The 27,653-nt window shown below is 52.0% G+C and overlaps 3 protein-coding genes, 1 non-coding gene and 1 pseudogene across 8 annotated transcripts in view; 1 reads left to right on the plus strand and 4 right to left on the minus strand.

Annotated features, from left to right (window-relative positions):
- Nucleotides 1-45: 45 nt before the first annotated feature.
- RASL10A (RAS like family 10 member A) lies at nucleotides 46-2,356 on the minus strand. The gene is made up of 3 exons (XM_039861945.1): nucleotides 2,111-2,356; nucleotides 960-1,084; nucleotides 46-681 (listed from the first exon to the last, which is right to left on the minus strand). Exons 1-3 carry the CDS (start codon nucleotides 2,327-2,329, stop codon nucleotides 414-416), a joined length of 612 nt encoding a protein of 203 aa, XP_039717879.1. The 5' UTR covers nucleotides 2,330-2,356; the 3' UTR covers nucleotides 46-413.
- LOC120601972 (collagen alpha-1(I) chain-like) lies at nucleotides 2,339-11,152 on the minus strand. The gene is made up of 3 exons (XM_039861944.1): nucleotides 8,454-11,152; nucleotides 3,449-6,138; nucleotides 2,339-3,164 (listed from the first exon to the last, which is right to left on the minus strand). The coding sequence occupies exons 2-3, from the start codon at nucleotides 3,614-3,616 to the stop codon at nucleotides 2,367-2,369; spliced, it is 966 nt and encodes a 321-aa protein (XP_039717878.1). The 5' UTR covers nucleotides 3,617-6,138; nucleotides 8,454-11,152; the 3' UTR covers nucleotides 2,339-2,366.
- Nucleotides 4,732-4,850, plus strand: LOC120602030 (uncharacterized; annotated as a pseudogene).
- A 153-nt stretch (nucleotides 11,153-11,305) lies between the features above and the next one.
- The window catches only part of AP1B1 (adaptor related protein complex 1 subunit beta 1), a 46,837-nt gene continuing 30,489 nt past the window's right edge, over nucleotides 11,306-27,653 (minus strand). For 4 of the 5 annotated variants that reach the window (XM_039861938.1, XM_039861942.1, XM_039861939.1 and 1 more), the window contains 11 exons: nucleotides 24,045-24,143; nucleotides 23,349-23,608; nucleotides 22,510-22,711; nucleotides 20,930-21,073; nucleotides 17,286-17,431; nucleotides 15,364-15,493; nucleotides 14,978-15,062; nucleotides 14,197-14,283; nucleotides 13,944-14,098; nucleotides 13,227-13,235; nucleotides 11,306-12,305 (listed from right to left, as the gene is read on the minus strand). In XM_039861938.1, coding sequence (XP_039717872.1) covers nucleotides 12,231-12,305; nucleotides 13,227-13,235; nucleotides 13,944-14,098; nucleotides 14,197-14,283; nucleotides 14,978-15,062; nucleotides 15,364-15,493; nucleotides 17,286-17,431; nucleotides 20,930-21,073; nucleotides 22,510-22,711; nucleotides 23,349-23,608; nucleotides 24,045-24,143 — 1,392 coding nt within the window. In that variant the 3' untranslated portion in view covers nucleotides 11,306-12,230. The remainder of the gene's footprint in view (nucleotides 12,306-13,226; nucleotides 13,236-13,943; nucleotides 14,099-14,196; nucleotides 14,284-14,977; nucleotides 15,063-15,363; nucleotides 15,494-17,285; nucleotides 17,432-20,929; nucleotides 21,074-22,509; nucleotides 22,712-23,348; nucleotides 23,609-24,044; nucleotides 24,144-27,653) is intronic. The other variant, XM_039861940.1, reaches the window with a different exon arrangement.
- On the minus strand, nucleotides 16,674-16,770 carry LOC120602037 (small nucleolar RNA SNORD125). Its single transcript, XR_005652623.1, has one exon. It is a non-coding gene; the product is annotated as a small nucleolar RNA SNORD125 (small nucleolar RNA).

Here is a 27,653-nt window from a genome sequence, read left to right on the forward strand (position 1 = left end):
CTTGAAAAGTACCCTTCCCATCCCAGAAATGCCAGTACACAGGAATTGTTTTCCTCCTTTATTACCTCCCGAGAGGTGTGACTTAAAAAGAGTTTGTCCAATGAAGCTCCAGGAGCAGTCTGAGAGATCCCAATTAGATTCATAGTCAAGTCTGTTCCTCCCAATAGGGTCATGACTCTGAAGTTCCAGGAAGGACTGACCTTGTCCAATGGGGCTAAGGACATGGTTGGGTCCAACAAGATTCAAAGAGAGTTCTGTCGCCCAGGAAATTGGGTAGGAATGTTGCTCATCGAATAAGGGAGGAGACTATCTTGTCCAATCTGAGAGAAGCTGGGCAAGCTTGTCCAATCCAGGTCCCTGGTGGTTCCAGTCAAACTGCCCAGTTATCCCAACGGCTTCCTTGTCCAATTCTGTCACATGAGGATGCAGCGTGCTGGATGCAACGCCCCCTGCAGGCGCAGGGCTGGGTGCGCAGGACGCGCGCGAACCAGAGCACAGCGCAGCAGCTCGCGGAAGAGACGCAGCACGTGCCAATTATACTTAGCAGAACACTCGAGGTAGCCACAGCGCCAGCCCCTGCGCACCAAGGCGGCCAGTGCGCGCCGAGGCCCGAAGCGCAGCCGCTGCCGGTCCCGCTTGTTGCCTACCACGAGGATGGGTGCCTCGGGTGCGCCCGCCGGCCTGTGGGCCAGATAGGAATGAGGGTCCCAGTGCCGGGGGCCCTATGGCTGGAGAATTCCCCCAATGGGCATATACACTCAGGAGCATCTTTTGTGGCCAGATACCCCTGGCAAACACCAGACCCTTGTGGCCCAAAGACCTTTACATGGACAAAGGCTTGGCCTGGCAGGCCTGAAGCCAGGCTATGAAGGTGGAAGAGCCCATCGTTCCTCTGCGGCAAAGGCCCATAGAGACTGGCAAATGCTCCCCTCCCCCCTCACCTCCTGCCGCATCCTCACCTGGTCTCCGCGATGCGCTGCCGCAGCGCCTTCACGTAGTCAAAGCTGTCTGGGCTGCAGATGTCGTAGACCAGAACGAAGGCGTCTGTGTCCTGCAAGCTCCAGTCCTTATGGTCCGGCCACTCCTGGGGGTGGGAGGCTGGGTTTGCTGGAGCCCCCTACCCACTCTCCCACACCCTGACCTTCTGCAAGGGCCTTGACACTAAACCCAGAGTTCAACATCAGGCCTTGGACGTCTCCATTTGTGAGCCTTGTTCCCAAGTTCCCTGGGGCTGATGGTCCTCATGGCCACTAGGGTAAAAATCTCCAAACTTTTTGGCCTGAAGCCCATCAACCATGAGCCCTCTTTCCCTTGGGTCTTCTCTCAGCCCACCCTCTAGTTTCTTCCTCCTCCTTCCAGCTTTCCACTCGCGTTAGATCCTTCCCTCCCCTCCACACCCTGACTAGTTACTACTCCTAAGACTAATTCCAAAGCACGTATCTCCATGTCCTCAACGACCACTGAGTGTTGGCAGCTGCAAGCACATGCTCTTATTTCCACCTGGAATGCTTTTGCCACTTTCTTTAATCCAAACTTCACTCATGGTTACAGGTTCAGCCCAAATGCCAACCCCTCCTGGAAACCCTGCTTAATTCTGCCTGCTCTTGCCTCTTCATCTCTTGGCATACAGCTCCAAGGATTCAGTCTGTCCTATACTTTGCACAAATTACTAAATGAGTCTTTGCTCCAGGTCACAGGAATGCCCCCTCCCCCGCGAAAATACACCCCTACGTCTAGCCTCAACTTCTTGCACTGTGGCTCTGCTCAAGGCCCCAGACACATAAAGCTCACCCTTTAGGGAAGCACAAGCATGCTTCGCCACACACTGATCCAGACCCACCAGTGGAAGCAGATATAGAGGCGCTTATGTCAGCGAGAAAAAGCCACTTTGCAAAAATCACCCGACATCAGGCCTGGTCTGGTGCACCTCCAAGCCAGTGAGAAGGGATGAGACGCACAAACACCAGGGCACACATTCATCCTTCAATCCATAAAAGTAGTTGGGCACCCTGGGGCTGTCCATGCAGACACGCACGTGTGCACCGAGCATCTCCCCCCCCAACACACACACACACGCCCTCACACGCCCCTCTGCCCCTGGAGCCGCTACCTCTAGAACCCTGGGGCTCTGACCCGGGCCAGCGCCGTCACCGTCGCGGATGCTCAGGTCGTAGACGGCGCCATCGAGCAGCACCGCAGGACGGTAGAGGCGCGGTCTGTCTGTGGGCTGGTGGCGCTCGGGATAGTCACCGAACAGGAACTGGCGGATGATGGCCGTCTTGCCCACACCCGGGGCGCCCAGCACGGCCACCCGTAGGCTGCCCCCCATGGCCCGCGCGCTCTGCCGCGCCCGGTGCTGAGAAGCCTCATGGGCCGGCGCCGCGCCGTGCGCCCCGCGCGCCCTGCCCCGTGCGCCCCAGCTCTGCTGCGCTCCTCATCGCCCCTGGAGCATCCAGGGCCCGGAGAGGCCAGGCCGGACGACTGGGCCGGCAGTGGGAGGGCAGACAGCCGAGAAGGCCGACGGCGGACGCACGAGCAGCTCCGGGGATGCCGAAGCTCGGAGAGAACAGACCCGGCGCGCCGCGCGCAGACACCACCTCCACCCCGCAGCGCGACTGGAGGCGCCGTGGGCAGCCCAGAGCACCAAGGTCCGACCTCCTCGCCGCGAGGGTCCCGCAGCGGAGCGGAGCTCGGGGGTCAGCAGTGCCTCTCGGCGACTCCGTTCCTCCGTCCTTCTCTCGCTCTGGCGCCCGGAGTGGCTGCCCCAGCCGGCGGCGCGAGCGAGCGAGCAGAGCCTCCCAGAGGCGGCGATGAGGTAACCGCCCTCCGCCCCTCCCACCTCCCCCTACTCGCTCGGGACGCCCCTCCCGGGAAGGGTCGCGGGAAGGTGACTGGGGCGCATGGAGCCCAGGGAGGGACCCAGCACTCCCCGCGCACGGCGCTCCCCTCTCACCCGCTCCAAAATAGAAGCCCTTCCCGCCCACGTCCGCGTTCGCTCCTCCAAATTCCGCTCCCCGAAGCTGGCTCCAGACAAACCCCGGCCCACTGGACTCAGGCCGCCTGGGGTCGGATCCGGCCCCATTTGTGTGACCTTGGGGGAGTAGCCGCACTGCGCTGGCGCTCTGCTCCGTATCTATCAAAACCAGACACCATTTCTTGAGAACCTGCAAAGCAGAGGGCCCTTTACTAAGCAATTACCTACGTGACCCTTGAATTTACAGCCTCAACCTGGTATCTCCGTTTGCGAGGAGAAAACAGGCTGGAGAGGGGACTCTTCAAAGTTGGAGGGCAATGGGTGGCCCCTGAACTGCAGCCTTGTGGTCTCCCTCTTAGGAGCCCTCCTCCCACCTTCCTCTGCCCACAGGAGCAAATGGCCAGCACTAAACGATATGTCAAATGGCAGTCATGGAGGGAGGGCAGGAAAGAGGGTGTGAAGCCCAGTGCACACCCGATCACAGCAGCTCAGCCCCGAATCCCTGTCCCAACAAGGCTGAAAGATCCAGAAATGGTCGACACCACCTCTCTCACTGCTATGGCCAAGTTTTCTGCCTGAGTCTCCACCTGTAGCTCCCTCAAAGCCCAAATCCTCCCTTCCTGGGGATGGTTCCTTCTCCATCAGGCTTGGAAAGTCTCGGTTTGTTCGGCTCCCCTCTCCTCTGCCTGCCTCCTCCTTGCAGACAGGGCTCTGACCAGATGCCTACGTACTGGGCAAAACCAGACTTCTCTGTTTCTGTGCCGACCAAGGGTTTCCCTTACTGCTTGCCAGAGTGCTGAAATGGGTTTTCTTTTTTTTTTAAAGCCCTACCTTAGGAGAGAAGGTTCTGGAACACCTGGGATCCAGGAACTGTAAGAGCACAAACATGCACATCCCAGCCTGGGGGAAGTGGAGGGGTGAGGAGGAGCTAAACCCTGAAGTGAGGAGGGGGTGCATCCTCCAGGGAGCAGCTGGTGTTTGTCCAGAGTATTGGGTGTGTTTTCATCCTCTCATATTGGATCAGGGAACTGGGTCCGTTTTCACTCTTCTCCTCAGCCACTAGGGAGCTCAGAGCCAGACTTGTGGATGCTTCTGGCAGTTGTTCCAGGTTTTCCAGCCCAGTGAGTGGAGATTCCTGACTTCATCTTCTTTTCCTGCCATGAATTTTTCCTTCACCTGTTTTTTCCCTCTCAGGCTTATGGATTTTGTGAGCCATCTCATTTCCTTTGGAGAACAAGGCCCCCTTCCTTTTGGCACCCAGCAGCAGGGTGTGGGGCACACATCACACCGGTCTTCCTTAAAGGCCCTCAGTGGGGCCCACTTCCCTGCCTGGAGCACCCTCTCTTGCTTCCTCCCACCCTTGGGAGCCAGCTCTGGGTGTCCTTCTTCTGGAAAACCTTTCTTGCTTCACTTTCTAATTGAGTGCCTTGTTGGGCAGGGCTTCTTCAGGAACAGCGAACAGGGCTGGTGGGGGTGCATATCTGAGTTCCAGTGTGGTTTCTCAGTACGTAGTTTTGGAATGATGGAGAACACCCTGGACAGGTAATGTCCTAAAGTTCCCATGAAGTCCTATAGACTCTGCAGGGGTGACGTGTTCCCTAGGAAACACATCAGCATCACTAGCAGTAGTTCTCATTTATCAAAGACCTGTGATGTGTAAAGCCCTGACCCATTGCTGTGTGCTCATTGAGGCTCAGAGGGATGCAATGATTTGCCCCAAATTTTCTAGCAGGAAAGTGGCAGCATAAGCATTGGAAGTCTATGGTCATGCCATTCTGAATGTGCCCGATCTCATCTGATCTCAGAAGCTAAGCAGGGTCGGGCCTGATTAGTACTTGGATGGGAGACCACCTAGAAATACCAGGTGCTGTAGGCATTAAAAAAAAACCCCAAACCCAAAAACCAAAAAACAAACAAACAAAAAACTCATTGGCACCCAGGACCTTGGGCCACCAAGCCTGACTTTTTGAGAAGCCAATTTCATCTGGGTCCAGGGACCAGAGAGGCTTCAGGAGGAGGTCAGCTGGAGCCTGTGGCCCTGTGGGGAGGGACTTTGAGGTGGAAGCTCTGTCACTGTGGGGACTGAGCCGAGCTGTGACATAAGTGGGCAGCCAGTGCCAGCTTCCTAAAGACTAGCAAGCCAGAGAGACCTTGGGCTGCTTGTCTACATGTAATGTAAATTTCAGAGTTTCTCTCATGAATCCCCTCACTTCTTCTCCAAGGAGAGGCAGCCTGGCTGCTATCTGCTGTACCACCACTCCTATGGCCCTCATATCCTCCCATGTAGTACTCCAGAGAACACCCACCGAGCATCCACACGTGTGCTCCTTCAGCACATAAGACCTGGCACTGGGCACATGGCCTGCCCTCTGCGGCTTGTGAGACACACACACATACAGCCAGGCACAGCAGATGGAAACAGGAGCATTAGGCTTGTGCAAGCTTAGAGGGTTGAGGGAACCCCAGTGATGTACCAGCTTGGTCAAGGATAGGGGCTCAGGAAAGGCCTGAAGACACAACTAAGCTGAGCCCTGGAGAATTAGCCACAGAAGGTAGGGTAGGCTGGGAGACAGTTAAGAGGGCCTGGCTAGGGGAAGGCACCAGGTAAGGAACTCTGCATCCCCAAGTTCATTACCCACAGCCTCCCAAAGCCAGGTGGGTGCCCCCCACCACCCAACCTTTGCCACACAGCTTCTTCCCAGCTGGCCTGATTCTGGATACTCTCTGGGGTCAAGTATCCTGGACTGTGTCCAGCTCCCAGGGGGATTCGCTCTGGACTCCTCTGGCCCAGCCATCTGGGCCATTGCATTGACAATTATGGTCTGTCCTGACTATTAACCACAGCTCCATGCTACTTGTTCCAGCAGTAACTCACCTCCCTGGGTCCTGAATGGGGGGCAGGTACCCCTTACCGTGCAGACGCCTGGCACATAATAGGTCCTTGGTCACCATCATAATGCCACTGCCCATTCAGCCTCCTGAAGGCCAGGGTGGGTCTTACAGCTATCAGGACACAAGAAAGCAGCAGGGACAGGGCTTCTAGGCTGCCGAAGTGAGACTTCTTGAGTTTGAAAAATTCTCGCAGGGTGTGTCATCTGTTCAAGTTACTCAAACTCTCTGAGCCTCAGTTTCCTTCTCTTTAAATGGGATAATAATGGTCCTGACTGCATAAAGTTGTAGGATGAAATGAGGTGATACAAAGAGAAAAACAAGACAATTCAGTAAGGCTAGAGGGGACAAAACTTGAACATATAAAACAATTTTATTTTTATATGCAAATAATTACTAATTACAAAACATAATGGAGGAGCACACGTGTATACTTGGGTAAGAATGCACACAGGCATTTCCTTGTTCTGTTCGCTGAGAGGGCCTAGAAGTGCCACCCCAGGAGGAACAAACACACCCAGCACTCACATCTTGGTTTCTAATACCACCTCCAATAAAAGGAACTAGGATTCTTGGAGAAATGTTTGATCCTAGAGCTGGGGCAGCACAAATACAAGATGAGTCTGGAACATCTCGTAATGCCGGAAAGTAAGGAATATACAAAAAGAAACAAAAGAGCCTACCTGTAAGAGTTCCCAATGGCCAAGGCTGGAACAATTTAAGCAACAAAATAATGTGGTTTTGGATTAAATCCACATTATAAAATAGATTTCTGTGACTCCAAACTAATATAAATGATTTAATATATAAGTGTAGGGGAAGAAACAAATCTTCCTTACAAAAGAATTCCAAATAATTTTTGCTGTTACTCCCTGCCCCCGCTCACTTTTCAGAGTGTAGGCTGCACCTACGACTTGCTTCCAAAGAACAGAGTACAGAAACGGGGAGAAAGAAACTTCGCAGTAGAGAAAGCTGCAAACATTACCTTGGCCAAGTGATCCAGACTAATGTGACAACGATGGCATGTTGATGGCGTGTAGCCCTGAGATGACGTAACAAGAAAGGCACCTCACTAAGTCTTCTTCCAAAAACCCATAACCCAAGTCTCACCATGAAAAAAACATCAGACAAAACCAAACGGAGGGATAGTCTGGAAAATACCTGGCCACTACTCCTTGAAATTAAAGTCATGAAAAACAATGAAAGTCTGAGAAAGTGTCACAGACCAAAGGAAACTCAGAAGACATGACAACCACATGGAATGTGGGATCTGGGGACAGAACAGCACATGAGTGGCAAAACTAAGTAAAATCTGAATAAATTATGTATTTTTGTTGAAAATTATATATTATATAATTTGATATTTATTTTATTATATATCATTTCTATATATTTATAAATGTATATTTAGTTCATAAATATATGTGGAAAAGAATAAAGAGAGCCCATTTATAAAAAGAAGCAAAAGAGAGGAAACACTCATGAATCTATGCAAGAATAAATCAATATAGTCAATAATATTGTGATAACTTTGCACAGTGACAGATGGTTAGTAGACATAGTGTAGTGATCACATTGTAAGATATATAAATATTGAATCATCATGATGCATACCTGAAACTAATATAATACTGTCTGCCAACTATACTTTAATAAAGCTAGTTTTTAAAAAAGTAAATATGCATGCAAGAACTTTTAATAAAGACAACTTAAAACATTACAATGAGACATCAAAGAAAGCATGAACCAATGCAAAGGCATCTATTCTTGTATTTATATGTAAATATTAATATTATGACATCATTATAAGAATGTCAATTCTCCATCAGTTAATATAAACATTTGATGTGATTCAAATAAAAATAATACCATCAATTCTTTTTAAAAGACAAATTCTAAAGTTCAAATGGAACAAAGAAGGCAAATAAAAGGACACTATAAATAATGAAAATATAGATACAATACTTTTTTTAAAAACACAGTGGCCAATGAATAGACAAATTCTCTGGTACAGAGCAGAATCCACAAAAGTACTCATATATATATGTGGAAATTTAGTATATGATAAAATGACATTTAAAATCTGTGGGAAAACATGAATTATTCAGTAAATTGTGTGGAGACAACTGGGTAACCATCTGGGAAAAGAGGAATTTGGATCCCTACCTCATCCCTAATATAAAGCCCAGATGGAACAGGATCAAAATGCAAAAACTAAGATCAGACAAGTACTAGAAAGAAGAAGAGATTAAAAGAAGACTACATTAAAAAAAACTTCAGCAAAGTAAAAAGCAGTAACAAAATGGGGAGCAATAATGACAAATGAGGATGAAAAGGACCAATAACTATTTAAAAAAATGGGCAAAAATATGAAGACAGCTCAAAGAAAAGGACATTTAAATGGCTCAAAAATACATGAATGGAGGCAAGCTTAAAACACAGTAGGACACTATTTTTCACCCATCATTTGGGCGCACATCATATATGCTGAGTTTGTGAGAGTGCAGGGCAACAGGCATCTCATTCCTAGCTAGTGGGAGTGTAAACAAGAATTTTTAGCAACAGCTATCAAAATTATGAACAAACCTACCTTTGACCTAGCAATTTCCATCTCAGGAAGTTATCGATGTATAAAAGTGAATATTCTTTGCAGTATTACTTGTACTAACAGCACCGTAGACAACTCAATGGACATCGTGGGGGTACTGGTTCATGATACTGTCATTCGCTGGAACATCACACAGCTGTTATAAAAAGCCATTAGGACTCTCTCCATGATGGACTGACGATGGAAAAGTCTCCAAGATATAAGGTGCAGAACAGGGTGTATTTCATGCTACCATTTGTGTATCGAAAGGGTAAAAACCATATTAGACATCACTGAGTCTCTTTGGAAGGTAACAATGGTTCCTTTGGGGAGAGAAATATAAAGAATTTTTCACTTCTATCCTTTTTTTGCCTTTGGGTTTTGAACCATGTTAATGCATTATCTTTTCAAAAGAACTAAAATATAAAATGTAAAATGTTACACTCTCTAGCCTAGCAATTCTGGGTTTAGATCCTACAGCTACATTTGTGCCCATGAGCAGGAGTTTATGTAGGAAGATATTCACTGCACTGTTGCTTGGACTGGCAGCAGATGGAAACAGCCTGTATGTCCATCAGCTGGTACTGGCTAATGGCAGCCCATCTGCACAAGGAATACTGAGGTGGGTGTTTGTACATAGGTAAGAAAAGGAAAGTGCTGGTAGTGTAGACTGTGCTACCATTTGTTAAGGAAATATCTCCATGGATTTGCTTGCATACATGCATAGAATATTTCTGGAAAAAACCCAAAATTCAGCAATAATGTTTGCTTCTAAGGAAGGAAAACTAAGAACTGGGAAAGGGTGGGAGAGAGACCACAATCCTTTGTGTGGCTGATCTTACCATGGTCTAGAATCACTCTCTCCATAAAAGAACAAAAACAGCAAACCACTAGTCGAAGATTAAAAAATGTAAAATGAGGTCACGCTGCAGGCCTTAGCACAGTGGCTGGCACACAGGGGCACCCATTGGGCCCCTGGGTTTTTGTTGGACTTTCCAGAAATAACTGGCTGCTATCATTGAATTCCCCTAACTGGCTGGGAAGGTCTAGGACCTTAGAGAATCTTCTGCAGGATGCCAAGGTCCCTGAGAGGCATCAGGCCCTGAGAGTGGGGAGGCCTGAGCACACTAGGACCAGGGAGTATCATGTGAGGTGGGGAGGAGGCACGTGAAGTCTTCTCACTGAGGTGAGGGAGGGACAAGCCGAAGAGCACAGATTGAATATCCCCTAATGCACTTCTTCTAAAGGTCTGGGCCCCCAATGGTGGCCCCGGATGCATGATTTCCTGGTACAGCAACGTGGTAAAACCCAGGCTTGAGGAACTGAGTGTGAGAATGCTCTGCCCATTTCTCCCTGAGTACATTAAGACTTCTGGGTCCCATCATGCTGGGCGCTGTGGGAGGAGAGGCAAAATCATGATAAGGTCTTGCCCACGATCGCCTGAGGACTGAGCACAGCTTGAATTAGGAGGGTGAAACCAAGATGTTCCATGACCAGGCCAGCCCTTCTTATCAGCTTCCTCCTCATTCCAGGTGCTTGGCCCTGAGCCTCAAGTTGCCCATCATGACCCCACTGGGGATAACCACCCTACACTTCAACTCTTCTGCCCTTAGCGGTGGAGGGGTGGGCACAGAAAGCTCTGAGGTCTCTGGATGGCTGAGCCAGCAGTCTACTCACAGGGTGTTTGGGTGGAAGCTGGGCCCCCAGCAGGTCAGGGGCAGCAGGTGACATGGCAGGCCAGGGTGAGAGTCTTTCTCCTCAAGTGCTCAAAACCCTGCTCCTCTAGTCCACAGCCAGAGGGGCCTCCAGCTGTGTTTGTGCAGGGCCTTCTGAGCCTGGAGACTTCAGGTGATGTGGCAACTAGGGTTGTGCAATCAACAGCCTTAGTTGTTTGTAGATTCTGCGGTCCCTAAGACAGCATGGTAATACCCAGGGGTCAGAGGTGGGGCAGTAGAGGGCTAGGTGCCCCTGATGATGCCTGGTCCCCAGGCAACTGGGAAGGTAGACATGTGTCAGAGGTGGGCAGACTGCAGGGAGTGGCTGTGGCTAAAATAGGCAAGGGCACCAGGCTGCCTCTCCCTCCAAAACAGGCTGATGGCCCACCGGCCGGCAAGGCATTGAGAACCCATTGGCAGCTCTCCTGTCAGAGCCCTGTCCAGGGTCTGGCTGCCCTCTCCTGGGAGCCAACAAAATGCCAGGACTGGGGATACATGGAGAGTCCTTGGTGACAGCTGGGGCGGCTGTAGCTTAGTACCCACACTCAGCCAGTCGAAGATGCAGGGTGGGGAACGGCCTGCCCAGACAAGCCTGGTGCCAAACTATCTGTTTTGCCTGCCCATACTCTCTCTTCCACAGTCACTCCCAGGAGCCTCCCTAAAGGCAGAGAGATGAGGAAAACTAAAACAGATGTCAGCCCTCTAGGCCAACAGCAAAAGGTGATGGCATCTGCTTGGGTAGAGTAGGCATCAAACATGCCTACTCTAGGAGAGGTGCCAGGGAGACCAGTAGGCCCCAAAAGTCAGTATTTAAGGGCAGGGTGGAGGGAAAGGTGGAGGGAAAGGTCCTCAGAGTGCCAGAGGAGGGGCTGGGCACACAGCTCAAGCCCTTGACCCTGGACTGTAGGATACTCTGGACCCCGCCCAGAAGAGTCTCAGGCAGGACCTGACACACTGGCCAGGGACATGCTTGATCTCATCATTTTTATTCACGTTCTCATTTTGAAAATAAGAGTAAACATACAATATATAGTCTCTTTATATATATTAGATATAGTTACTGCAGGGCTCGGCAGCCCATCCTCAACCACTTGGAGGCAGTTTTCAAATTTGGTGGAGAGGGGAAAAAAGTGTCCGTGATTGCCAAAAGCAGAATCTTTATTATTAAACAGCAGGAACAGGAAAACCTAATGCTCTGTCAGACATAACTGACACTCGGGGGGCCGGGAGGAGGGCAGCAGAAACTAAGGAGAAACCCCAAAGAAACCCTGGACAGGAGGCACCCACTTGCCCTAGTTCCCCATCCCTCAGCCCTGTCTTTGCTCTGGGAGCCCAGGGGACAGAGAGGAATGTATCACAGGCAGTGACCGGCCTCAGGGGCAGGATTGGGGAGCAACTGCCAGGGGAGTAGGACCCCAGGCAGGGGCTTTGGGAGCTTCTGCCTGGCCTTCACCATGCAGGTCAGCTCTCAGGAGGCTGTGGCGCTACTCGCACAGCTACTGGGCCCAAGCATGGGGCAGATGCAGGGAGGGAGGGTGTGGGGGTACAGGCCCTGGGAGTCCCAGACCCTGAAATAACTGTTCTCCGGATACCAAGGGGACCTTCCACACATGCCAGGACAGCCTGGCAGGGGCCATCCCAAGAGAATGGGAAGTGGAAATGGCTGCTAACACCAACCCAAGAGAGACAGGGGTAGGGCACTTTCCAGGCTGGGAGCCTGAGGAGGGAACCTCACACTTGCCCCCAGCAAAAGGAACAGAACACTGGGTCTCTCTGTCCAGCTTCTGCAGCTGCTCTAGCTGTCTCTTTGGTCCCCTCTCAACTGACCCTAAGTGTCAGAAGCAATGGAAGAGGGGAGCCCCAGAGCTCGGGAGTACACTGAAATTTCATTCCAGGAGGGCTGCTGCACTGCTCTTGGACCCGGGCAGGCCCTGCAGTCAGGATCAGGGAGCCCCAAGGTGGCTGGGAGTCTTCCCTGGCCCCTCCCAGGAGATGGGGGTGCTGTCAACCCCAGGGGACTCCTCACTGGGCTGGGAGAAGGCTGGGGTAGGCACCGGACAGGGCCTTAGTTCTTGAGGATGGTCTCGTAGGCCTGGTACACGTGCTGGGACACCTCTGGTGCTCGACACTTCAGGGACAGCTGCAAATGGAGAGAGGGGTTGTGCTCATTCCTGGGGTTCCTCTCTTGGGCTGTCATTTACCAGGCTGGGAAGGAACACGTGGGGGAAGGCAGAGAGGATGGGAACCAGATAGAAGAGTGTGGTGTGCACACGTGGCCTTGTGGCAGCAGTGCGGCTGGGGCAGATGTGTGGTGAAGGAGAGGGGGCGGCTGCCACAGCCAGCTGGGTGTGGACCAAATATATTTGCAGCCCACACACCTGCTGTCAGCCCAGCCACCACGGGCCCTGTGGCAAGCATTGTGAATCAGCAGTCGGAGGCTGTCAGGGAGTGCCTGGCCCCCACCTTGCTGAGCTGCCTAGATCCCTACCGCCCATGGGTAACCGAGGTCCTTGAGGAGGTACGGGGGCTGGGAGGAAGCAGGTCTCTGCTCTGGGAGACAGTGGGGTGCTGGGGGTTCTTCCTGATTTCCTGCACAGGAAGCAGGTACATTAGAAACTTTGTCTCAGCTCTGACTGCAGTATGAGCCTGGAGAGCACAGGCAGAGGAGAGACAAGTGCCACCACCACTTCTGCCAAAATCACTGCTTCTGAAGGGTGCAATTAGGAAGGCGGAGGAGCAGGAGGCATTCTGGAAATCAGCAGCAGTGGCTCCAAGGGGCCCCGGTCTCCTGAAGGGCTCTGTGCACACCTTGTGTTGAGAAGTGGGGGTATCAGCTCCTCAATTGGAGCCACCTGGTTGGGAAGCACTGGGGTGTCAGCAGAGGGCAATATGTCCTCCTGCCTGCAACCTGCAAGCATGTCTGCTGGGATTTGGGGACCAATAGGTTGATGTGAAGCCAGGAGAGCCGGGGATGCACTGGAGCCAAGCCAGGAGACAGGGTGGGCGAGGTGTGGCTGGGGAGGAAGGAGGGGAAAGAGGAAGAGAAAAGCAATCTGCTAACCTCCAAGTCCTGTACCACGGGCACCAGCAGGGAAGGTGGACATGCAGCAACCAAACATAGGGAGACGGAAATTACTACCACCGAAGCCGCCCCAGCAGCCCCAGCCCAACCACAGAGCCAACGCCGCCAGCAGGGCCCAGGGAGCAGCATCTAGAGGGCCATGCCTACTAGAGACTCAGGTGCAGGGGGAGAAGCAAAGCCTGGTGCTCTTTGGGGCCTGGAATAGCAGCTTAGCCTCCAGGACAACCACGCACTATGTGGAGCCGTGTCCTGACTGGGGTCTGATCAAAAACTGGGAAGGACGAGCTGCTCAGAATCACTGTCCTCCCAGGTGGGGCACTCAGGCAGGCAGGAAAAAGAGGGCCAGGGCCTGGGCCCAGCAGTGCCGCACCGCAGTTAGGCAGGCCTCGGGCAACTGTGCCACCTCACAGGGCCCAATTTTACAGAAGTTTCTAGTCCAACTCATTGTGAGACCCAGTTTGGTGTCTTACCTGGAGGACTTGATGGCATTGAGTTGAAAGTTTTCTAAGTTCCTTTCCAGTGACAGAATTCTGATGCTTACTTGCACTAGGCTCAAAGGGACCCCAGCCTACCTAGGCTAGAGTGTCCCCTATCAGAGCTGACCCCTGGCCTGGGAGGGAGGTGGGGTAGGAGAGGCTGCCCGAGACAGGGAAGTAGAAGCCCTGGGGCTGGTAGGGCAGGAGCAGGGGCCCTCACCGTGAAGCTGGGGTTCCCTGGCTGGATGCGTAGCTCCGCCAGCACCCAGATGCCGTTGGTCAGCTTTAGGGACTGGTAGAGCATGTCCTGACCCTCTACGTTCCTCTTGGCGACTGTGAAGATGTTGCTGCTTTGCAGCCTGCTGCTCACGGCCTCTGGGTGTCAAAAGGCCCCCAGTCAGCGATGGGGGAGGGCCTAGGGTACAGGCAAGGGGTAATATGGACAGGGTTGGGGAAGTGCTCAGGAGTCCTACCTGCATTGAGGGGGCAGTCTCTGATTTGAAACTGGGCCTCGTTCTCATTGGGAATGTCCTTCCACGTCGCCAGGAACATCTGCCGGTCTGCGGGGAAGAGAAAGGGAAGATGAGACTGATAAACTCGTGGCCCTGCTCAATAATACTCAGCAGGAAATGGATCTGCCTTGAAGCTGAGGACAGGCACTAGCTCTGCCACAGCTTCTCCTACCTCCCTGAGCAAACCCTCAGCTCTGTGAAGCCATGGCCACTGGTGCTGTTCCCAAAAGACTCTAGGCTTCTTGCCTCTGGGCCTTAGTTCTCTTCTCCTCAGCACCCACATACGCCCTCCCCCTGCTCTGGTCCCGAGCAGCCTGCTCATTAGTCAGCCTATGTTACAGGGCTTTTGTGGTGACTAAGAGATGAGAGGGGCAAAGTGCTCCATGTAGCGCCTGGCTCGGAGTGAGCACTCTGGGTCCTAGGATGAGTCTTCTTAGTGCTTCCAGTCAGGGCACAGGAGATGGGCATCAGGTGTCAGGCATGGCCTGAGTTCTCTGCCTCTGGGAGCCCATGTGATGATTGTCTAGAGCCTGCAGGCAGTGCTGAGAGAGAACTCAGGAGCCATAGCTCGTGTGGCATGGCTCCCCTAGTGGGTCACAGCTGGCCTGATCAGACCCTGGCAGCCCCATTGGAGGTGTGCCCCTCGCTCCAGGCTCTGCAGAGGAGCCAGCAACTTGTGGGCTGTTGTGGAGCAAAGCCATTCCACCATTCTAGGGATCCCAGGGGTGCCCTCACAACTCACCCATCTTTCCGTCCTCCACAAAGAGGATATGCAAGGGGTACAAGGTGCTGAAGTAGAAGACGTCGATGTTGTTCTTCACGGCCACCTAGGAACAGGGGGCCCCGAGTAGGTCCCTGATGCTTGAGTCTACCTCTGAGGCCCCAGGAAGGGCTTACTCGCTCCTTGCATCCCCCACCTGAGCTGATTCCCTCACATGCCTTCCATGGGAACCACACCCTTTTGTCCCCTCTGCCTGGGCCTCCTCATCACATCTGTGGCCAAGAGCATAATTCTACAGACACAGTCCTTTGCCAATACAGGACAGGCCCCAGACCTTCTACCAGACTCCTCCCCTGGGGTGGGCGGGCGGGTAAGGACTGGGGTTCTTTGTCCTGCCCGGAACACACCTGTAGGTTGTTCAGAGGCTCCATCTTCATGACCGAGCCCACTGTGTTGAGAGGCAGGGAGATCTCCACAGTCTGGTTGGGGCTGAGCGGTGCATGGACCTGGAGCGGGGCAGCAGGGGCCAGGCCAAAGCTGGGGAGAGAGAAGCCCCCATGGGGATGGCAGGGGGAGCAGGCGCTGACACGGGCTCCTCAGACTCTGGAGCTGGGGCAGCGGTTGGTGAGAAGCCTATCCAGCAAGCTGGCCTCGCCCCAGACCCAAGCCCAGGCCAGAAGGACAAGCTTCTGACCTCCACAGTGGCCTTTATCCCACAGTGGCCATATGAACAGAAGAACATATGGCTGTAGCCCTGAAGCCCATCTCTACTCTTCTTTCTCTTCTGGGCTAGGCACTGGGCAGGTCCAGGTAAGCACGGCCTTGCCCTCTCCTGCCCTCATGGAGCTCCATCTAATACCAGGGGCCTATAAGCTTCTTCTAACTTAAAAACTCTGTGTCTACCCAAGTCTCTGCTGCCAATTACCATCTCCCAGAAGGAATGTGACCATCCCAAGTGACATGCTGGGTTTTATTTTCTGGGCCAGAACTGGCCAGGTCACACACTGGCCAGAGATACTCAGGAAAGCCCTGCTTTTTGATAAATCAGCATGTGGGTAAATCAGATGGATCCTTATGAGTGTGAGAGATACCCCAGCCACAGGCTCTGGGATGATAAGTCACCATGGTATTGCCTGGGACCATGAACTGAGTGCTCACTGTGCCCAGGTTGAGCATTTGATATCACACCTGTCCTTGTAAAAAGAGCAACAGGCATATAGTCTCCCATCTTCCAGGACACAGAGACTCAGGGAGAGGCAGGCCTGTGTCCAGAGCATTAGGGGGCGGTTGTGTGTCACTGCTGAGATCCAGAGCTTGAGCTGCCTGACTCCAACCTGATGGCAACCAGGCCTGCCAGGAGACAACGTGGGGAAACCCAGGCCCTTGTGGTGGCCCAACACTCCAGGATTTCCTGGGAGTTCCACTACTACCTGCCATGTGACCTCTGAGCCCAGGTGTCATTAACTACTAAAAAGGGAGTAATGGCACTAAGATGTCGGGTGGCTCAAGTGAGATAATACTCTGAAAGCCCTTGGCACAGTGCCTAGAACTTATTAGGAAGTTTTCAACACAAAGTTTGTTATGAGCAATCACTGGGACCACTCTTTAAAGCTTCAAGTGTTTCTGTGGCCTCTAGTGTCATCTGGGGGTAAGTGTTCCAGCAGCTGCCACCTGGTCTGACAGAGGGTCAGGAACCACTGGCCCACAGGATCTCCCTGAGGAAGCAGCCCCTTCAGTCAACTTCTTAGAGGCTCAGTTTGCTCATCACTAGAGCCACTCAGGAAGAAGAATCATCAGGAGAGGCTGCTTGGGTTCCCCAGAGCACGAAGACCCTGATGGTGCCAGATGTGAGACCTTCCCCACTGACCCCCACTGCAGGGGACCTGATGGGGGTGAGGAGCCTGGAGCAGCCACCACTCTCAGAGATCCTGATAATTTAATCCTTTGCTGGCAGGCAGGCCCATGCCCCATCAGCCTTCTTAGAGCTGGAAGCAACTAAGGCCTACAAAGGAGGCTCCAAGCTCCTGTTATGTGGGGTGTTTGCCAAACACAGGCTCCTAGGCTGGAGCTGAGGATGTCTGTCACTAAAACAACCCCTTTGGGCAGTGGAGGAAGGTAGTAAAAGGAGAAATACCCTACTCCCTCTGCCTAGTACTTTGGAATCCACTTAAAAGGTCATTGTGGGGGAAATCACTGCTTTAGAGAATTTTGGCCTTAAGTGTGGTTGTGAGGAATACCCACCTTCACAACAAAAGAGGCATCAGGCCTCTGGCAGCCTGCCTGCAGTCACAAGCATGGGCTCTTAGCAGGCTGGCCTCAGGGAGCTCACCTGTTGCGGTTGAACTGGATGGCAAAGTCGGTCATGACCTGCAAGGCCTTGTTGGTCAGTTGCAGGTCCATGGAGATGGAGCCCACTTGGCGGGTGAAGGTGCCTGAGATCTCCAACCCCTTGGCTTTCATGGCAGGGAGCCAAACCTGCAGGGAAGATGGTGGGGAGGGAGCTGGTGTTTGCTACTTCCCCCAAACTCAACAGACCACTTGAGGGTCCTCTCTCTCCCTCCCTCTGTCTTCTTCCCTGTCTCCCTCTCCCTGATCCCCCACACATCTCTACTCTCCTGACGGTGCCTTCTAGATTGACTACAACTGCCTTTACCATCAGGGGATGACCATTTGTATCTTGGGATGAGAATGATCCTGCATGGCCCACCCAGGGCCACCATCATGGTGTGGCTGTGTACTGGAGCAGCTCTGGGTAGGGAAGTGCATGGTGTGCCCAAAGGCTGACCTAAGTCTTCAGAGGCCAAAGAAGGAACTCAGGAAGCAGGGCTGAGGAAACTTAGGACACAAGTAGGCCCTTGACGAGTAATGGAGAGTCGAGTACCCAAGGCTATCTTGGGCTTCAGCCAGAGGTTGAGGCCTCCCTGGCTGTCACAGACTGTCCTCTTCTGCAGAAGGCAGTGTTAGAGAAAATGGTCTGTCCAAGGACAGTACCTAAGAGGATCCTTTGCCCGGCAGGCCCTCTGCTGTTTGGCTGCCCTTGTCATCTGAGTCAGCTTCAGAGCTGCCTCCTCAGGGAAGTCCTCTACCAGGCTCCTTCCTAGTGGTGTTCAGGGAGTGTTTGCTGAGCAAACAGCTTGAATTTAAGCCCTGCCCATGAAGGACATCTGCTGGTATCATCCTGTGGACACACAAACGCCTCTCAGGCTGTTATTTTCATTCGGACAGCTTACACAGTAAGAGTAAAAGGCTCAGGCATCCCTTGACAGCTTCCCTAAGGTGCCCTGTGTCAGCAAATGTACCAATATCTCTTAAGTTGCCAACATCAGGAACCTCAGGGCCATATGGGCAGCAGCCCTCAGCCCACCGTGACCACCTTCCACCATCATGCAGCCCAAGTCCTGTCAACGCTATCTCTTCCAATCTGCTGTCAGATCCTCTGCTTCTCTTCTCTCTACAGCCACCGCCTGTGTCTGAGTTGCCATCAGAGTTCACCAAGTAAGATGGCGGTTGCCATGTGGCTGTCCCAATTCCTCCCTCCCTAATTTCCACAAGAGCTAAAGTCATCTTTTAAAATGCAAATCTGATCACATAAAACCCCTTTGATCATGCAATGGCTTCCAGTGCCCATGGGCTCGCCTCCACAGTCCGTTGCCCTGCCCTCCCCAGGCTCTGCTGGCACCTGTTCTTCTGGCATCCACACAGGCTGTTTGTTCCCTGTTTGGAAAGTTCTTCTCCAGGCCCACGGCCATCCCCACTGTACTTGCTAACCCTGATCATCCTTTGCTTCCTCTGGTCAAATCTGTGAGAGTGGAATCACATGGCTTTAGTTCTCAGCTGTGACCTGGCATACAGACAGCACTCAAAGGTCTCCTGTACAGTGACTTCTCTGTGCTCCATCCTTCCATCAGGCCTCCTTTCCCAGGTTCTTGCAGAATTGGCTGCTCTCTTTCTGTCGCCATGCCTAAGTGCTGAGGGTAGGGACGTCATCTCCCTTGATCACTGTGGGTTCATTGAGTCTAGCACAGGTCCTAAAAGAACTAACCCCGAACATTTACTGGAGGAACCAATGAACTGTCACCACCCACTGGTCCAAATGCTTGAGGAACTACAAGTTCAAGTACACAGTGAACCTCATCCCCCTTAACCAGGAAGTTTGGAGAATGTATTTATCCCCACAGGTGGGGCAGGGAAATACACACAGAACAAAAAATTGTAGGTAGTCACAGCGCTGTTAGGAAAATGTAGATGACATACCTACTGATTCTGAAGAGACAGTAGCCAAATCCCGGAACATCCTGTGACTAATGTAATGGAGAAAGTCCTGTCCATGATGTAAGGACTCCTCCTCCAGAAAACCTGCCCTGATTCCTTCTGTCCTCATAATTCCCTCATCTCATTTCCAGCACTCACTGCTGATATACCCATCTGGCTAATCACTAAGACAGAGGAGTGATAACATCTGTTAAAATGAACACACAGCTCCCTGAGGGCCAGCTCCAGGGTTTATATTCCTGGTAGCTCTGCAATGCCTAGCAAGGGCTGGCAACTGCAGAGCTGCAGGAGTCTTTGCTGCTCTTCTGTCACTTGGTCCTGCCTTATGCCTGTTACACTGGGGTTCTAATGTGTATGGGCTGGTCTTGTGCATCACTGTAGCCAATCCATGTACTAATTAGTCAACTGAATATTTTTTACATCATACCTCATATTTGTACGTTCTCTTCAGCCCTACTAATTCTGACAACTCATGACATTAAGGCAGGCACAGAGGAGGTTCTCAAACACTTCGGGATATGATCACATAGGGGCTGGAAGCACAGACTTTGGTGCCACCTCCCTGCATTCAATTTCAGATTCTGTCACTTACCAGCTAGGTGATCCTAGGCAAAAGCACTCAGATTTTTCAACTGCGAAAAGGGAATAACAGTAGAATAAGGCTGCTGGGAGGTTTTAGTGGAATGAGCTGTGCCATGCTCCTGCAGTCCCTGGCACGGAAGTGTGCAGCTGCCAGCACTAGACTTGCTGTCTGCTATGGTCCCCTTGGGCCCAGATCCTGCCTGGGGGCTCCAGTCACCATTGCTGCAGATACAGCTGGCATACCTGGTAAGGCCAGGGCAGGTGCTGGCTCATAGCTTCTTAGTCACGATGAAGATAATACCGTGTCCCTGAAGCCCTGCTGTATGTTGCTCTGGGCAGGGAACCTTAGAAAAAAAGAGGGGCTCTGGCTGGGAACAAAGTGGCAGACATGGTATCTGACCTGAGTGTCGTGAGGGGATCGGGCCAGGTCCATCCCAAAGCAGCTTCTGTTATGTTAAGGGCGTGGCCCACACTGTGCTCTACTTAGTGCCAGGCCCACATGTTCTCATACTCCAAACTCGGCTCTTCTTCCCTTGCCTGCACCAAGTCTTCACAACATTGAAATATATAATTTTATGCTTTTCCTTTTACGTCTCTTCTATGCAGTGGGAGCATCTTATTAATTTGAAATTAAACACGTAGGTAGATGCATAGTCCAGAAATTTCATTTAAAAATAAGAAAAGAAAATGGCATTATAAAATGTCTACTGTCAATAACAGGCATTGAGTTGGCCAGCACTGAGAACCACTGCTCCAAACAGATGGGGCTTTTGCCGGTTCCCTAGAAGGTGCTGGGCTCTCCCTCACCTTCAGGCCTTTCCACAGGCTGTTACCTCAGCCTGGAGCCCTCTTCCTACTTTTGCCTGGCTAATTCTGACTTGATCTGCAGGCCTGAGCTCTAGCTTCCCTATAGGATATCTTCCACAGTACCCCATGCCTGACTCAGGATCTCTTCCTTGTGCTGCCACAGGCCCCAGCTGCCCTCCACATTGTGCTGGCAAACTGCTGCTCCTGGAGCCCATCCCACTGGCCTGAGCCGATTCCACGGAATTTAAGGAGCCCATACTTCAGTCTCTAACTTCTTTCTGCTCTTGCCATGAGAGGAGGTGTGGTACTTACTGCTTTGGGGGCCACGTATGATCCAGACAGGGTGCCCACACCACTGGTCAAGTCAAAGAGGTCACTCAGGCCACTGCCCATGGGTGCTCCTAGATTGGCTGGTACTGCTGCTGCTGGGGGTGTCACAAAGTTGGGACCCCCAATCTGGAAAGCAAGGGAAAGGGGTCAGAGGCAGGAATCTAATGCAGGGACATTAGGGGCCCGGGATGAGTAGAGCCACCTGGCTCTTTAGAAAATAGGGGAGTAGGGCAGCAGGGGGTCCCTCAGGGCTGCTGTCACATTAACTCTAAGTTGCAAAGATAAGACAGAGTGAGGTGGGTGGAGAAGGGAGACTCAGCCCTCCCATGCCCTGCAAGCTTTGAGCCTTAGGGGTGACCTAAGTTACTGCTGCCCCTCTGAGAAAGGACTGAGGACATTCAAAAATTAACACTAAGCTTACAGATAAAAGGGGTGCCCAAGACATACTGCTATGAGGGGGTTGTGCTAAGCAGATGGGAGTGTGCCTGCCAGGATGTCAGAGAGGGGCCATGAGGACAGAGAGGGCTGGCGATTCTGAGAATGACAAGGCAACTTTTGTTATTGGATAGTGAGGATAGGGTAAGAAATTTATGGATATGGGGGCTCAGTGGCAACTGGATGCCAGGAGGTCAAAGCAGAGGCTGCCAGGACACTGGACAGAAGGCCAGGGCTGGGAGGGACTGCTTTGACCTCATCTGACCCTTGGGATGCTGGGCCAGTGCTCTCAGGAGCAAGGATGAAGGCTTGGTGACACAAAGGTTGAACCATACCCCTTCAGGCTCATCCCCCATCTCCAAGCAGAAGCAGGCAGGGTGAAGAGGACACAGGCAGCCACATGCATACAGAAAAGCCAGGAAAGAATATAGAGAGAAAGAAGAGAGGAAAAAAAAGAAAAGATTAGTTATTGCTGCCCTATCTGAGAAGAGTCTGGTGCAAGGCTGTGCTGGCCCTAGGAAGGGCCTAGACTGTCTCTGTGAAGGGCACCACCTCTTGGTCTTACCCACTGCCCACATCCTATGCCACAGCCCTTCCTATCCTTTCTTGTTCCACAGCCTTGGAGACTTGAGCCAGGCATGGCTGAATGAAAGAGGCTCTGCTGCCCCTTCACTGGACGAAGTTCCAGGGAGATACCCATGCGTCTCACCACCCCCTTCTTCAGGGGAGGACTGTCTCTGACCTCTCTTAAACCTCTCTCAAGCCAAGCTGGTGCACAGTATGGGGGTCAGTGGACACAGGTCTGGCTTCTCCAGTCTTAAGGCCAAGATGCCTGCAGGGTCAGACTTGGGGGAATGGACTAGGACTGGCCTTACACTACCCCAAGTTTCTTGGGATTCAGTGGCCTGGCAAAGAACTAAGTTCTATGTCTGCTACTTAGCAGCCGTGCTCTCTTAGAGGGAAGTCACCTGACCTTTGTAAGCCTCAGTTTTCTTACCTGTAAGGAGCTACGTGATCACCTATGCAGGCAGAGGTACCTAGTTGGTGCTTGGCATAGGGAGGGTGTTCAGTGATTGCTCTTCTGAAAATCATTATCACTGTCATCCAGAGGGGTTCCCAAGACATACCAGGCTGTCAAGGCCACCACCAAGGAGGTCCACAGCTCCCATCTGCACCGAGGAGGTGGCCAGAGGTGGGCCGCTCACTGGGGGCCCGAGGTCCAGGTTGAGGAGGTCGCCCAGCAGGTCTCCCTGGGCAGGGATGACATCCGGCTGCTCACTAGAGGGCACTCCAGCAGGGGCTGTCTCAGGGCTCTCTGTGCTCTCACTCCTGTGAGGACACAGATGGAAGGTTAGCAGGGTGTGGGGTAGGGCTGTCTGAGGAAGGTCAAAGGTCGGAGTCCCCAGTCTCTAGGATCCTCCCCTAGGACATGCGCCTGGGTCTCCTCACTGTCCCCAGAGGGGCTGTCTACATGCTTCTTCCTCCTCCCCCTTCCTCCGATCCATCTTTTTGGCTCTCCAAGAGATCCAGCTTCATGAGAGTGAGTGAAGGGAGAGAACATCTATATTTCACCACTTAGCCAGCTCTAAAGAGAGCACTGGGCAACCAGGCCAAACCTGGGACTGGCAGAGGAGGAAGGCGAGAACGGGAGTCTGGAATCAAAGAGAATGGAGTCTGAGTCCAGCTCGCTTGGCTGGGGATGCTGTACCAGGCACTCAAACTCTCTATGCCTTTTGTCCTCATCTGTCAAATGGGGACATCTCTAAGAGCTCTTGTAAGGATCAAATGAGGTCACCTAGACAATATCTGGTATGTGGTAAGCATTCAATAAAAGGTCTCCAGAATCATAATTTTCCTCAGACTCAGGCCTTGCCAGGGGACATCACACCAGGACTGAGCACCTGTGCTACTGAACTGAGGAACCAGGTGGGGAGGCTCAGCCTGGTGACGGGCCCACTTCACTCACGAGGCAGTGCGGGGTGGCAGGCTCTTGTGCACAACACCCCGGCCTCCCTCCACAAAGGCGCTGGGTGGCTTGTGGTAGACAGAGGCCAGTGTGCCAATGTAGCAGATGAGCTCATCCAGCAGTGTGGGCTCGATGAGGTCAGTCTCTTCAGAGATGAGTGGCTTCTCAGCCAACACCACCTCCTTGGCAGCCACTGGGTCTGTAGAGAGCAGGCGCCAGTAGATGTAGCCACGGTCCCGCAGGTCCGGGTTGTCTGAGTCCTTGTGGGGGGTGACGAGAAGCCCATGAAACTCAAAGCAGAGAAACCGGGTGAGAGAAAGGGGAAGAAATTTCAATGGACACGGCCCCCAGCCCTGCACTCCCTTCCCACTCTAGCCTACCGAGCAGGTCATGCCCACTTCTATCTCCTTCCCTACTTCCCTCCATAGGCAGCCTGTCCTCCTTGCCCTCACATAAACTCCCTGGTTCTCATAGACTTCCCTCTCCTCTCTCATTTACAGTCTGTCTCAACTTCAGCACCTGACCCCATTCCATCTTGATTTGTTTTTGAGCTCCTTGAAGAGGTATTCTGGATTACTCTGGGGCCAAACTCACAATGGGGATAGTCTTAGGGGCAGGACCACCTGGGTCTGGACCGAAATGCCCCTTGTGCAGCAAGAGTTGTGTTGGACACAGTGGGGCGGCTGGGGCACCGACCTGAGTGGCCAAGCTGAGGACCTGCTGCACCAGCTCCTGGGTCTCTGTCGGCTTCTTCAGAAAGAGTTTCACAATGGCTGTCAGGAGCTGCAACTGAACCTGAAGGAAAGGAGGTGACAAGGAAGAAGTGTGGGCTTCATGTGGGGATAGCAGGAAACCAAATGAGGACATCACAGAGGGAAAAGGGGTTCAAAGGCCCTAGAAGTGAACACCTTTCCTAGGTTTGAGGGTGGCCATGGAACACAGACGAAGGCCAGCAGGGGGTGTTGGTAGTGCCGAGTGCCCTAGACCTCGGCATCACCACTAAGCAAGGAGCTGGCCATTGTACTGTGTGGCAACCCTGTGTAAGCCAGGGGCTGCTGCCTAGCCCTGGGGTCCCAAAAACTTGTTAGGGCTCCAGGCCTCATGGTGCCTCAAGGAGCTCACAGCTTAAAAAGGCATGTAGCTGGTAAGCTTCTTAAAGGGACCATATATCAAGAAGAGATGGTGCCAGTGAGGTCTAAGGGCCCACAGAGCCGGCCGTTTGTTGAGGAGCTTCGCTGCTACCACAGAAACCATCCCTGACCAGCCCTCTCTCAGCCTTCACCTTTTACCTGGCTGCTGCCTTCACCTGAACGTGCCTCCTGCTGCCCTCAGCCTGGCCATCATCACCTTACCCCTCGGATCTTGTACTGACCCGAGCCCCCACAATGTTTTTGCAGCCTCCTGAACTCCCTTATCAGTGCTGCCCCACTGTATTGGAAATGCTTTCCAGCCACTGGACTGTCCTGTGAAGAGAGCCCCTTGAGGGCAGATCATGTCTGTCATAGTTGTATTCTTGGTTATTGCTCGATCTAGTATCCAGTGTATAGCAGGCACTTAAGGAAAACTTGCTGACTGAAAAAACACCTCTGAAAGAACAATTACCTGCACACACTCTTTCCTTGGCCACATCTCATTTTTGCCAGTCTTAAGAAAAGGGGGCAGCCTGAGGCTCCTGAGCCAGGGCTGTGCCAGGGATAGGCCTGCAGCAAGAGGGTGGAAGTGGAGCTGGCGGCACCTCTTGGGCCTGTCCAGGAAGAGGGCACTTACAGAAACAAATGGCTTAATTACCCTGGTACTCAGGGCAGGCTCACAGCAGGAGGCAGGATGAAGGGGAGGCAGTCTGTTTCTGGGAATGGGCGATCCAGAGTCCCTGTGATTTGGTTATACATGGGCCTATAGCAGAGGAGCAGTGCGGTGGCTGTTTCCAAGGCAGGAGGCAGCCTGGGGACTGACTGGCTTCTAGCCCTGGCTCTAGCCTCTGGCCGGGCAGCCTAGAGAAAGCCACTTACCCTTGGTCAGTGAGGGAGAGGTGTGCCTACTTCAGGGGGCTCTTGAGAGCTTTGAAAATGGCAATATATGGCAACTGACTTAAGAGTTAGATCATATCTCATTTGAACTTTGGTTCTATCACTTCCCAGGTAGGCGATCCTAGACAAGTCATTTAACTTCTCTGAGTGTTTCCTCATTCATAAAATGGGTATAATACTTCACAGGATTAATGGAAGAGTCAATAAGACAACACACATAAAGAATCTATTGTGTATTTTGCTGTCATTATTGTTAATATCAGCACAGCCACCAAGAGGCTCTTTACCAAGTTATTCCCAACCCAGGTCAGCTGGCTGCCTGGATTCATTTATCACTGTCTGGTCTGCTACTCTGCCTGGGAGCTCTGGCTATGAGCCCAGTCCCTTTCACCTTCCAACAGCTCTCCTGCAATGATGCTGCCGGCTCTGCCATCCACAGCTGTCAGATGCAGGCTGAACTGACATACTGCCCTAGCTAACACTTTCTGGGGTACCCGTCCAAGGCTGTAGAGTCCTAGAAGCCTAGGACAAGGGGGCTCAAAGAGACAATCTAAAATAAGTTCTCAAACTGCAAAGCACTAAAGTATTCTTATAAAAGCTTTGAACTATGTTGTGAACCCAGAGGCAAACGGAGCAGGACACTTAATGAAAACACCACCACCACACAGCTACTGTTTGCTGAGCACTGGAGTAGGCAGTTTACCCACACCATCCAATAAGCTTTGCAAAAGCCCTGTGCTGAAGACCGGGAAATGAGCTTGGTGAGCTGAACTTGCACCAGGCCACCGAACAGTGGAGGAGCCTGGATTTGTTTCCCCACCCCAGGCTGCTATGTAGCTTTCCCTTATCCAACTTCTCTAATCCCAGCTTTTAAATTGGCTTCTTGGAGGAGGAAGAGGCTGCAAAAGATTTACTCTATTATACGGGGAGAAACACCTTTATAAGATATCTTCTGTGGTAATCTCAGGCAGGACTTGATTGCAGGGAGGCAGAAACGATCACAGGCCAAACTTTGTTTCTCAGAGACAAGAACGAGAAGCTGGTGTGTTAAAAGTAAAGGCAGCTTTGGGGCAGGCTGACAGGTGGACTTGGCAAGTAGTAATGGCTGTAGGTGAGAATTACTTTTTGTGATGGACATCTATTGTTTTTGCCTATCCAGTATCTATTCTTTCTTCTGGTAAGAGAAATGCTGGCTGTCCTTCAAAGAACTGCCCTTCTTTCTGCAGCCCTTGCAATCCATGGAGACCAGGATGTGTGTCTGACAGACCTGGCCAGAATCACAGCGACTGGCTCAGGACAATGCAAATGGGCCTGGTCTGTTACCAGAACTGAGAGGGAAGTAATTACAGGAGTGTCCAAGATGTAAGGACACAGCCTGGAACTGCTGACTCCTTGCAGGCCCCATTCATGGGAGCCTGCCCAAGGAAGAGCCACCCCAGGGAGGCAGAAACGGCCATAATGCCAGCATCCTCACCCAGGATTGCCAGAAGGGCACACTCGTGGAACTCACCAGCTACAAGAGTCAGTTGGTCTCTTTTCTGCCTGGACCAGTTTGCTTTTAAACCAATTCTGACCGGCACCAATACCACCATTAATGAGTACTTATCACGGGCTTGGAACATGTTAAGGACATTACACAAAGCATCCCATTCAACTTTCACAGCAACAAGACGGTTGGGACCTCATTTTATAAATGAGGAAACTGAGGCATAGAAGGATTAGTGTAAAGCCACTGTGCCAAGAAGGGGCAGAAGAGGAGTCTGGACTCCAGGATCTCCGATTCCAAGGCCCTTGCTCTGACACATTAGGTTACCCTGCCCCGTCTGGGAGAGAAAAGATTTTTGTGCTTACAGATAGACATTTTAGAGACTCTGTAAATGACCAGATAGTTACAGTTCACAGAAAAGGGAATACAAATGAGAAGATGTTCAATCCCACTCAGAACAGAAATGCAAGTAAAATGAAGCTACTGTACCACTTTTTATCTATCAGACTGGCAAAAGTAAAGTTTGAGGATACACTGGGCTGGCATGGAGGTAAGGAGAGGGCTATCCACACCTCTGAGCTAGCAGTGTAAACCAGAACAATCTCTATGCCAAGGGAAATCTCCAATGCACAGGCCCTTTTACCAAGCCTTCTGCTTCTAAGAATTTATCCCCTAGCTGTACTTGCAGATGTGCCTTACACAGCTTATTCGTAGCAGCACTGATGAAAAGAGCAGAAAACTGACTCCTACCTATCTTTCAGGGGAGGCTGGTTAAATCAGCATGGGACCTCT

The sequence above is a fragment of the Pteropus medius genome, unplaced genomic scaffold (genome assembly GCF_902729225.1).
Source record: "Pteropus medius unplaced genomic scaffold, Ma_sr-lr_union100, whole genome shotgun sequence".
NCBI classification, from domain to species: domain Eukaryota; kingdom Metazoa; phylum Chordata; class Mammalia; order Chiroptera; family Pteropodidae; genus Pteropus; species Pteropus medius.

What these genes read in the sequence shown, in the direction of transcription:
- RASL10A (XM_039861945.1), bottom strand. Translation starts at nt 2,329, where the DNA reads ATGGGGGGCAGCCTACGGGTGGCCGTGCTGGGCGCCCCGGGTGTGGGC. An exon ending in AGAGCCCCAGGGTTCTAGAG is followed by an intron (nt 1,085 to 2,110) that starts GTAGCGGCTCCA and finishes TCCCACCCCCAG; the next exon opens with GAGTGGCCGGACCATAAGGA. An exon ending in CAGCGCATCGCGGAGACCAG is followed by an intron (nt 682 to 959) that starts GTGAGGATGCGG and finishes TCTGGCCCACAG; the next exon opens with GCCGGCGGGCGCACCCGAGG.
- LOC120601972 (XM_039861944.1), bottom strand. Translation starts at nt 3,616, where the DNA reads ATGGAGAAGGAACCATCCCCAGGAAGGGAGGATTTGGGCTTTGAGGGA. An exon ending in GGCTGAGCTGCTGTGATCGG is followed by an intron (nt 3,165 to 3,448) that starts GTGTGCACTGGG and finishes TCTGCTTTGCAG; the next exon opens with GTTCTCAAGAAATGGTGTCT.